Source organism: Brachyhypopomus gauderio, chromosome 6 (assembly GCF_052324685.1).
Source record: "Brachyhypopomus gauderio isolate BG-103 chromosome 6, BGAUD_0.2, whole genome shotgun sequence".
Taxonomy (NCBI): Eukaryota; Metazoa; Chordata; class Actinopteri; order Gymnotiformes; family Hypopomidae; genus Brachyhypopomus; species Brachyhypopomus gauderio.
The window spans coordinates 8917782-8930213 of record NC_135216.1 but is presented as its reverse complement, the minus strand read 5'-3'; the positions used below and the strand labels follow the sequence as shown (position 1 = coordinate 8930213).

At 40.8% G+C, this 12432-nt stretch overlaps 1 protein-coding gene across 1 annotated transcript; it reads left to right on the top strand.

The window, feature by feature from the left end:
- The first annotated feature begins 440 nt into the window (after nt 1–440).
- Nucleotides 441–8715, top strand: tmem64 (transmembrane protein 64). Its single transcript, XM_077008512.1, has 3 exons — nt 441–1392; nt 3439–3594; nt 3896–8715. The coding sequence occupies exons 1-3, from the start codon at nt 709–711 to the stop codon at nt 4079–4081; spliced, it is 1026 nt and encodes a 341-aa protein (XP_076864627.1). The 5' UTR covers nt 441–708; the 3' UTR covers nt 4082–8715.
- The last annotated feature ends 3717 nt before the right edge of the window (nt 8716–12432 follow it).

Sequence of the window (12432 nt, the reverse complement as noted above, 5' to 3'; positions counted from 1 at the left end):
ATTGCTGACAAAGTAAGCCTACCTTAGGCCAGGAACATTTAGAAACATTTTGTGCGTACGTACGTGATTAATGAAAAGGATCGATTTACTTTAAGACATTCCAGTAAAGAATTTAAGGATTTTTTTACAGCCTCAGAATTTTTTTTCAGAACATTTGAACGATCGACTGCACAGTCATTTAAAATAGGCTAATTTTATATTCAGACGACCTAGGCGAATGCATCAATAGAAAATAATGTTTCTATACATTGCATCAATCATTCTTCTCGTTCGTATCATATTTGACCCGCGGCATTAGAGATCGTGCGTGTATCAGCTGGACAACCTAAATGAACACGTGTTTATTGGGTCCACGTGAACTCGCGTGTTCTCGCGATAACACATAAGAAGACGTGATCATGGGGGGGGGGAGGGGGGAGCGCGTGGCATTGTGGGAAATAAACAGTGCTACGTTCGCGTCAACATCGTTAGTGTGTTGTGGGCTGGTTCGGTGGTTCGACATGGCGGACTAGCGGCGTATGGACGTGTTGGACCCAACAGAACCTCGCTTAATATCCAGAACATTCACATAATACATGACTGGACATCGTTGAAATGACCGCGGGACTCGTTAGTGCGGGGACTTTGGACTACAGCCTAGTGTGTGGAGTGGTGGAAGTTGGGCTGTTACACTGACCGGACCGGACCGGACAACCCGAACCGGGGACCATGTGGAGTCTGGCCGCGGCCACCCAGCAGGTTCTGGTCAAGTCCCTCAAACACGCAGCGGGGAAGGGACACGTCCAGCTGGGTCGGTGGCTGCGGCGAACCCCGGACCCGGTGGACTGTGAGAAGATGGACGTGTTGATATGTGAGGAGCGAGGGAGCGTCGGGAGGTCCGAACCGGACCTGGGGGGTGTGGGGGGAACCGGGCTGACGGACCTGAGGAATCCGTGCTGCGTTCCGACCTGTTGCTTTAGAAGCGCCCTGCTGGCGTGCGTGTTAACGGCGCTGTGCTTCTCCTCCGTGGCCCTGGTTCGCCAGTACCTGAAGGACCTGCTGGTGTGGGTCGAGAGTTTGGACGGGTTGGTGGGAGCCCTGCTCTTCGTGGTGGGCCTGATCACCGTGTCGTTCCCCTGCGGATGGGGATACATCGTCCTGAACGTGGCCGCGGGGTACCTGTACGGGTTCGTGTTGGGGATGGGCCTGGTGATGGTGGGGGTTCTGATCGGGACCTTCGTGGCGCACCTGGTCTGCAAACGGCTGCTGGCCGACTGGGTTTTGAACAGGGTCGGAACCAGCGAGCAGCTGGGCGCCGTCATCCGGGTCGTGGAGGGTGGGAGTGGGCTCAAAGTGGTGGCCCTGGCCAGACTCACCCCGATACCTTTTGGGCTCCAAAACGCGGTGTTCTCGGTAAGTGTGTTGAATATCAGGTATGAACTCCCTCATGATGGTGTTTCTGGACGTTTTTGAACACTCTCAGTCCACACAGGTTCGGACACATGTGTTTATTCTTGAAGAGAAGAACTTGAAGAGAAGACTTGGTGCCTTGAAGCTTCTTAGGAGTAAAATAATTTTATAAATCTCATTATTCCCTCTTATTTTACTAAGTGGGACATGTTCTTTATACATTGAAGAGCACCGTCTGTCTTTCATAGTATTTGTGCTCCTTGAAGTGTTGCGTATGGTACATTTATCAATATTTAATTAACTGATACATGAGAGAGAAATGCTACCATTTGAGATGACCAAGGTCAGAGAAATAATGAGGTGTGAACTCACACATCACTCCCTTAACTACGGTGTGCGTCATATGTAGAAAGTTCCTTAAAGGAACTTAAAATGAATACAAAATATTTAAATAATGTGTGACGGCAGTTTGGTTCTTGTCCAGATTGCATCTGCGGTAAGTTTGGTAGATTTATATCTTGGGTGGCTTTCCAATTATCTTTTAAAACTTCCAATTCACATGCATTAACATTCGCCATTGAAAGGTGACAGACTTCTAGCTGTAGATTGGTAATTGAAAATGTGCGTTTAAGAATTCACACTGAGGCGTGAACACTTTATGCTTTTTCATTTTACATAACCAGAGGTGTGACCGGCCCATCATATAATGTGTACTTAACCAGTCATACAGGAATGATGCTGAACTTGCCTTCAGTAAGCACTTTATGTAGTCTACATTACACAGTGTCCTGCATTTTCCGCTGAAGTTGAATATGCTGCGTTATGTGAGTAACCCAACACGATGCGGACTGCATGCTAGGCAAAAAAATGGCTGAGTGGATGTAAACTGTCATTCCGCTTGTTGGATTGAAACAGAAAATAGACGATCGAAAGGTGGAGGAGACACCAAAATGGTCCTCCTCAAAAGATCCCAGACTTCTTTTTTTGTCAGAAAGAAGAAAGGTCAGGAAAGGAGACGAGCTGGCCTGTGACGCTGGGCTACGGGATGTGACCCATTTGTAACTCATTAGCATAATGAGAACACATGCTACAGAGGTTGTGTGGGCTGGAGCCACAGTTTGGAGGGCACATTGCTTTAAGGGAGAGGGGCCATACAGGAACAGTAGTGATATCTCGTCACTTTATAGAGTTTTAAAGTGATTTGCCTATAAAGCATCACACAATGCCAAAATACTAACAAATAATTTGTTTATTATTATATTATTATTTAATGTATTACACAGTTTCTGTCTTTTCCAAAAAAAATTGACAAGAAAGCCCAAGGAAAAAAAGAAACCGTTAGTCTGCCAAATGACTTCATCGCTCTAGTGAGTCATCAGTGAACCACCGTCTTATTGCATGACAAACCCTTGTTCTCTGATTTCAAACTTCACATTAGATCCCAGTCTATTATTCATTAGACAGGGATTGTAAATCCTTACCGTAAGTCAGGTTTATGTTTCTTGCATGAAAGGAGGTGTAAGTTTACACATGTCTAAAGGTGTTAAGAATACACTCCAACCACTCTAACTATGGGTGCACATGACACTGATGGTTAATTTAACTATCTAGCAAAACTAGAGGCTGACGGTGAGCCATGACTTTGGGATACAAACGTGTAGGCCTACACCATCTGTGGTAAAATGATAGGACGTATCAATGTCTGAGACTGTCTGGGTCATTAAATATTATGAGTCAAAATGGTTTATTTTTGAACCAAAAACAAATGGTAGATATATAAAGCTGACTTTTAATTTCTTGGGTTTTTAACTTTTTTTTTTTTACTTCGCTGTGTCTTTAGTGTTTGTCGAGTTGTCCTAGGGACGCCAAGTCAGTGTGAACACAGATTCATTGTCGCCAGTTTTTGTTCATCTGCAAACATGACTAGTTAGTGTTACATAAAATCCCACATGCTGCTTTTTATGATGGAGAATTGCATAATTACAATTTGATGTGGAGGACATATCTGCTGCAGGTTTTCTCAATATGTTCTGCTCTCCCTCTGTTTAGATAACAGATGTGTCTTTGCCAAACTACTTGGTGGCTTCCTCTGTGGGTCTGTTGCCCACCCAGCTCTTAAACTCCTATTTAGGGACTACACTACGCACAATGGAGGACGTTATAGCTGAGCAGAGCGTCAGTGGTTACTTCGTGTTCAGTCTACAAGTAAGCAACCTTCAATTACCCTGCCAGCGCTGTTGTGACTCAGTGTCCCAAACCCCCCTCTGTGTTCATTATATTTCAGTGGCTATTATCAAAACTTCAACCTTTGAACTTTTTAAGGATTTGTTCCATATCTGTGACCGATGTCTCTCTAGAAATGTACACCAACAGATTCCGATGTTCTGTTGACTGTAGAAGTAGAAGAAGCTGCCGCTAAATACAAGGCCGTCAGAACAATGCTGAAATCACAAAAAATCCATCAAGTCTGTTTTGTGAAAAGCCTTTACTCTCTTTCTCTCCACAGATCTTTATCAGTATCGGTCTGATGTTTTACGTCGTGCATCGCGCACAAGTGGAACTGAACGCAGCCATCGCTGCCTGTCAGATGGAGATGAAAAGCTCGCGTATGAACGGCAGCATGGCGAGCCACGGGGCCTCCGTCTACTGCAGCAAAAGAGCCTCAGCAGGTGGGGGGATTAACGTGGTCTGATGCCTCGTGTCAACATCCCGCCCGTCGCCAGCGCCTTTTGCCGCCGGATACGAGATTCCCTGACGGGAATACTGAGGAGAAGATGGATCACCGGGGCTCGCCAGGCAGCATCAGGAAGCCCATGTCCTCGCGTGTGGGCCAGCAGGAGAAGCTGTTGCTTTGCTCAGTCGGACACGCAGAGGGTTAAATGCTGGTTTGTGGAAGTTCACACCGCTGAAGACCCTCTCCAGACATGACCAGCACCGCTTGAATAGGTCGCCCCGAAGACTTGGACACAGGGCCAGTGTTTTCTACTGAAAGACGCAAGTTAAAGCAGAGCCTAATAGTTTCTTTGATACATTTGGTTTGGAATTAGTTATTTTTTATATGGTATAAATTTAAACTAGAATTTTTAAATAAAACTGGAGCAGGTTCAAAGTTTGTGTGTACAAGAACACTACAGTGTTTTAGAAGATACCGATGTAGAGGGCTCAGCCACTACTGTATATCAGATGGTGCTCAGTGAGCAACATAGAGATCTCTAGTGGTCTAATATTAGGTTAATTACCCTAGCTGTAAATGCTAAATGTTGTCTGTTTTTAGCCTTCTTTTTGGTATTGCTCAAAACCATAAACAAAGTGATATTATTGTTATTATTATTAAGATGGGAGGAATTGTACCACCTGGCTAGAAAAGCGTTTGTTGCTTTTGACAAACTAGGATCACTTATGCAGTTCTACCGTTCTGTTAGGGACAGATGGGAAGGAAGGAAAGTTTCTCAGCAGGATATTTATTAATATACTGCCAAGGGCCTCGAATACAGCACGATTAACTGAACAGTGGGATTTTATCTGCGTTCAGTCTCTCATACTCTGCTATGCAGAGGATTGTCCAAGCCCCTGGCCTTTTTTTCTTTTATTATTTAACGGAGAGCTTTATAGGGTTGCTATGAAATTTTTTTTTTTTTTTCTCTCAGCTCACTTATTTAGATTTTTACAATGGAACAAATTTGCATTGCATTATTTATCTTGTGCAATACTTATTAGGCTATCTCTGTTAATATTTCAGGTAGTCTAAATTATTATATATAAAACTGGAAAAGTCATTTGGTAACACTTTACACAGCACTACTGCCGTTGCATGTACCTGTACTATTATTTACAGTATAATATACAGGGTAACAATGTGTAACAACCAGAGGTGGGACCAAGTCAGTGTTTTGCAAGTCTCAAGTAAGTCCAAGTCTTTATACCTCAAGTCCCGAGTCAAGTCTCAAGCAAAGACACTCAAGTCAAGTCAAGTCTCGAGTCAAGACAGGCAATAGTCAAGTCAAGTCCCAAGTCTGAAACCTTCAATTTCAAGTCCTTTCGAGTCTTTTTTTTTTTTTTTTTACCAATGTTGCAGGTATATTTTAAATGTAAATAATAGACATGCGTTCTTTTTTAAATCTGTATTCTCCTCAAATCTTGATAAAACATGTGCAACTGAAAACACGAAGTATAAAAAAAAAATTAAAATTACACCTCTTTATTGCACAGTTCAATTTGTTAAACTTAGCTGCAAAAATATTCATACTTTAAACTACAATTTTCCAGAAATAAATATTCTGTGAAAAAGTCATAAGTAGAACTCCATGTTCAAATAAAAAGTGCTGATATTTTCACAGTACAATACAAAGAACCATAACAGCATTTTCCCTCTCTTCTCTTATCTGGTTTCTTGGAGAACATGAGTGACACAAGACAAACAAATATAAGAACTGAAGAATTAACAGGAATCTGCAACTTTAGACATTTCAGTAAACTATTCTGCATTGCATTTGCTGGCCAAAAGTCTGTATGTCATTTGTGCACGATGAATGATGTCCACATAGCTGAAAACTCGCTCCACTTTTGTCAATATATTTTTTTCTCGACGTAGATGTCTTCAAATACACAATCCATGCTGAGATAGAACTGGATATTATGATGGTGACAGAGAGAGGCTCTCTTCCCCGAGTTCAGATACAGAACCCAGGGTTGCCAACTCTCACGCATTGAGCGTGAGACACACGCATTTGACCGTCTTCACACGCTCTCACGCCACACATCCGATTTCTCACGCTGGTACCAACCACTGGCGATCGATCGATCGCGATATAATACTTAATTTGTGTCCATTTTACACCCCGCCCGGTAAAAATTTACGTTCGCCAACCCCCCATTTGATTGGTTGTGCTGCAGCTCATGCACACACACACGTACAGAGTGTGGAAAAGCAGAGGACTGGTCTGCGTCAGAAGGACGGAAATGAAATTAATAGGGCGCACTTTATAAATATTAATATGCGTTTTTAAAATTAGATTTGGGGTAAAAAAAATCAAGTCTTTGCAAGTAAACAGGTTCAAGTCCAATTCAAGTCCCAAGTTATTGGTGTAAAAGTCCAAGTCAAGTCTAAGTCTCTGAATATTTTTTCAAGTCAAGTCTAAAGTCTTAATATTAATGACTCGAGTCTGACTCGAGTCCAAGTCATGTGACTCGAGTCCCCACCTCTGGTAACAACAGTGATTGTAACTTGGTATAGTATGTTGCATGTAATGGTGTAGTTACACTGTAACTGTAGTGGTCTAATGTAAAATGTTACCTGAACATGTTCATACTTTGGCAAAATCAGTGCAACAAATAATAATAACTACTGGAATGATTGGATAGTGTTGATTTATAAGTACTCTAAGCATAACGTTGACACAAACATTGATTTTGGGGGAGGGGTAGCAAAGGTCATAGCATCAGAATAAATGGATACTAGGGTTTTAATGAATGTAGGTTTGGGTGCACGTCCTTGCCTTTCTGGTTGGTTTGGTGTTTTGTGGTGTGGGGGGAGATTTTGTTCTTTTTGTGAACTGATTTTTATCAATTCCCAGTGTAGGCTTCCTCCCCCATCACATGATAGTACCTTTAATCACAAAGAGGAAAGTGCCGCCCCCTCCAATGGTGTCAAGAGCCACAGCTCAATTACAGTTCATTACAAGTCATGTGATCAATCAGATGTCCAGCAGTGAGCTATTAATATATAACCTAAAAAAAACACAAAACTCTCACTCAGTCCCTTTAATATATATGCAAAGGACAGTATGTGTAAACTGCATTTCACATAGCAAAAGCAGTTGGCTGATAATAGAACTATTGTTCATTTGCAGGGATTTTTGCTATAAGTTGCAGCCGTCTCCCCACAAAATAAAATAAATATAGGTTTTTAGTTTGCAAAAAAAGTAACTGGTTTGAACACTGACCGAAATGTACTCCTGGAACTGACAGGATGGCAGTATTTGATACTTCCAAAATTGTCACAGACATCAAAGTGCATCCTCTCTTCTTGTATACTGACAATCGACGTGTTAAGTGTCACATTGATGATTTTGAACTCCATGACTCCGTGCATGTGCCTGTATTTACACCTTTTATGTTGTTGTTGTGCTGCTGCTTAGACTTGAGGGTCTGAGTAAAATGCTGATAAGGGCTCAAATTACTATTGCAACTTAATTTTGAAACTCATATTAATAACACCGGTAGGTAGACCTAAGAACTTTTCTAATTATTTGTTACTTTTGTTTTTTAACCTGCATGTCGTATGAAATGGCACACAAAAGAACACATTCCTGGCTGGTCTTTCTGTACAAATCAGTTGGATGATATTTTTTGTTTTTTTATCTCCCCAAACTAATTTATACCTTGGAAAATGAATGGGGCCCTGTTTTCTGAGTTTAGCAATAACTGAAAGCGGAACTTGCAGAAACATCCTTGAGTTAAATGGAGAAATCCAACATTCCTGGTCTTGTGTTACGATGTCAACCTGCCTTGAACCTCTTGCTGCCTCTAACATTACAGGACACTAGCCTGTGGCATGCTCCAACACTATGGTCATGGAGTTCTGTTGAGTTACAGGACACTAGCCTGTGGCATGCTCCAACACTATGGTCATGGAGTTCTGTTGAGTTACAGGACACTAGCCTGTGGCATGCTCCAACACTATGGTCATGGAGTTCTGTTGAGTTACAGGACACTAGCCTGTGGCATGCTCCAACACTATGGTCATGGAGTTCTGTTGAGTTACAGGACACTAGCCTGTGGCATGCTCCAACACTATGGTCATGGAGTTCTGTTGAGTTACAGGACACTAGCCTGTGGCATGCTCCAACACTATGGTCATGGAGTTCTGTTGAGTTTAAAGGACATGATATGGTGTCAAATGCAAAAAATTTATAGAGAGAGATATATGGTGTCTTTTGTTTAATCCATATGCCCAATTTGCAGGCGGATTATGCAACAAGGCGCTCTATGAAATGTGATGTGGGGGTAACGCTACATGGTTCTTGACAAGCTTTTATCTGAGATTACGCATATGGCTACAGCACATTCAAAATAAGGTACAGATGTAATTTCAGATAACGTCATATCAGGTACTGTTGAAACCTCTGCCCCCATGAAACAAGTGCATTACAATTATACTGTATTTTTAATACAGGTTCTTACAGTGTGTACATGAATATCGCTGTACCATGCTTGTTCTGTGTTATTTATGAAATAAAAATGTAAGATAAAGTGATTGTTTCAATGCAAGATTATCGAGTATTGACATTATCACGTTTACTTTTAGCGTTCAGTACATCCATTGAATAAAGGACATTATTTAGTAGAAACTGGATAATCGTTATCACTGGCTGAAAGTGGGGTACTATGATTACATACTGAGGATTTAAACATTTTCTCTCTTAACTCCATTTTTTTCAAAGACAAAGTTCACATACCGTGATCACAAGTTTACAAACCTTGGCAGAATTTGTGATTTTTTAAAGGTTTTTTTTAGAGAATAATAATGATAATACAACAACTTTTCTTTTATTCATGTTTAGTGGTTGGGTCAAGCCATTTATTATCAAACAATTGCTTTTGCCCTTTTAAAAATCATAATCACAATATAAACCACCCAAATGACCCTGATCATTAGTTTACATACCTTGAACATGTTGGCATGATAACATACACAAGTTAATACATACTAAAGGTAACCATCCTCACCTGTGGTCTGTTTGCTTGTCAATCACTCTGTGTATAAAGAATCAGTAAGTTACTCATCCCCTGACAGACCCCTGCATGAGACATGGGGAACGCAAAAGAATGATCAAAGGATCTGCGTGAGAAGATAGTTGAACTTTACAAAACAGGAAAAGGAAATAGATGCCAGTCAGTAGTGTTCAAACTAAATTTCAGCTAGGAAAATTATTCAAAATAGTTTTCGAAGACAATGGGCTGCATGGTCAAAGAAGAAGGCGGCCCTTACTACACCAACACCACAAGCTTAGAAATTTCAGGAAGTTATTTGGAGTGATGAGACCAAAATTGATCTGCCAAAACCATAAAGGCAACATTTGGAGAGGAGTCAACAAAGATGACAAATACATCATACTGTAAAACACAGAGGTGGATTGCTGATGTTATGGGGATGTGTGAGCTACACAGACACAAGGATCTTGGTTCAAATTGATGGCAGGATGAATATGGTATTTTATCAGAAAATGGAAGAAAATTTGCACTCATCAGCTGCGCATTGCAATGTTCACGGATATTCCAACATGACAACGATCCAAAACAAAAGGCCAAGTTGACATGTCATTGGCTACAGCAGAAAAAAAAGTGAAGGTTCTGGAATGGCCATGTCAATATCTTAATATCTCAATATCATTGAGTCACTTTGGGGTTATCTCAAATGTGCAGCTCATGCAAGACAGCCTAGAAATCTACAGGAACTGGAGGAATTTTGCCAAGAAGAATGGGTGCCTCGTCCAGAACTACCAGATAAGAGCTCAAAAGCTGTCATTGATGGTAAAGGCAATATGCCTTGTATTAAGGACTAGGGTATGTAAACTTTTGATCAGGGTCATTTGGGTAGTCTCTGTTGTCATGATTTTAAAAAAGGTCAAAAACAATTGTTTGATAATAAATGCTTGACCCCACCACTAAACATGAATAAAAGTTGTATTATCATTATTATTCTCTGAAAAAATATGAAAATCACAAATTTTGCCAGGGTATGTAAATGTATGAGCACAAGTGTAAGTGATACTTGTAATCTTTCCACTCTATATGTAGATAGTTTGTAAAACATTACATTTACACACAGAAATACAAGTTTCTACATTGTGGCACTGATCTGTAACTACACAGCACTAAAAGTACTTCCATGGTGTCATAGTGGTACGTTAATATCCTTTTCAAACTACAAAGGACTAATGACATCGAAAAAAGAGCTACACTGAAATTTTGATGAACTAGTTTGATATAAGAATATAATCAGAAGTGAAAGGGCCATAAACCACAAAGGTGGACTTTTGGACAAGGTGGTGTCTAATAAAAGAGCAGTAAAATAATGCCCAAGGCGATACTTTGGATCTAATATCTAGAGTTATCACATAGAACATAAAGCAGAGATGTTTGCTAGATACAGATCTAATGACGCTTTGCCGTCGTTAAGGTATAATGTAGGTATGATCGTATAATGTTGCATATGCCACCTCCTTAATATCTGATCAGCCTCTAGGTCACACAGTCACAAGTCTGTCTTACCCAAGATAGTTACTGCCACAATCTTCACTGATTGTTAGCTACTTCAAAATCAGCTATGGACCAAGAGGGATAACAAAAAATACACTGTCCACATCTCAGAAGTCTCATTCCAGCAGGTCTGCTAATAAATTTCAGACCATTTGAACTGCTCCCTCCAAAGTGCATTCAGATAAGAGCCTGCTATCTGATTTTAAAGTCCATGTGTCTCATCAATTGCTGAATAAAATGGGAAATATGGTTAGGTCTGACTTTCTGAACCTCTGGATGAATACCTGCTGTAGTTTCTGTACACAATTATTAAGATACTAAAAAACGTACAAACTTAGTATGAGCAATGCCTGTTATAGCACACTTCTTATCTGCCCCTTCTTACATGCTTATCAGTTTGTTGGACTTCATGGACCAAGTACAGGCCATTTTCACAAGTATGTCATTTTGACATTTCAGCATTATTCCAAGACCTGTAGGAACATCCAATATCCAGTTGTAAGTGATGGGGTTACTACTGCTACTATTGCTCAAAATTATTTTTTTGTAGTTAAATTTGACCCCAAACCTTGATGATTAATCTGTAAAACCCAAAAGTGACCATTAAGGACTGGTGTTGTAATCCTTAATGCTGGTCTTTCATTGGAATTCCATCCAAGTAGCATCGCTAAAACTGCATTTTGTTTAAGAGACGTATCCAAAATAACAATGCATGACGAAGGAACTAGTACCTGCTTCCTTGTGGATTAGACTATTGCCATATGATGGCTGCCCCACGGACTTTCCCTGAGTGCCTGGGCTAGTTCAGAATGCAGGTCTCTAACAAAGTTACAGCTTTATTTATTATACTTCTTATTCGATTTATGCTGTTTATTAGTTTTGCATTGATTACTTATATCAATTTATGCTGGCTGTGTATTAAATTTTGCATTGACTATGTCTATATGTATCGTGTGGGAACTGCAGCAAATTCAGTGCATTAGTTACGTCTGCTGAGTTGTATACGTGTTCCTACTGCGATGACATACTGCTGGTGCACCACTGCGGTGTGATTCAACTGGTGGTTCCTTCTGCCCTCTGGAATACATGATGTTTGCACATGATCCCCAGTCACGTGACACTGTGCAGCTTCATGATCCAAGTCTTTCCCCAACAGATGAACATTAGGTAATTCATCCTGGACCAAACCTGCATGACTGCTGTAGTTCCTCCTGCCTGATATGACACGTACTTCATATCTGACAGGCTTCATCATCATGAGTAATATTTACCGGCAAATTGGCAGACTGACCACCTAGATACCAGACTATCAACATTTGGCTTGTGGCTTCTTCTGTTTACATAAGGGACATTAATTTGATTGGTGCTACCCTTTGTCCAAAGATGGATTCCTTTTGAAGCTGGCCCCTCCTGCTTCTTAATGTCACTGAGGCAGTTTTACTTGTCACCATCACCTTTGGATTATACCAGGAGTTGTGTGAAGCTACTGAAGACTTTGTTAAAAGAACAATATTCAATGAAACTGAATGAAATTAAATCAAACTATGGCTGTTGACTACAATTCCCAATCCCTTAAGGCACTAAAGTACAGCAGGGCTACTGTTAATCTCTGGAATCACTTGGAACTCACTGAATGCATCCAGGATCATGACAGCAGGTTTTCATTGGTTTAGTGAACCGTACAATCTCCACAGATCTCAACCCCATCTAGCATGTGCAGAGACTGTTCAGTTGGTCAATTTGTAGCAACTATGCAAAATAATCATTCTTGCATGCCAGAAT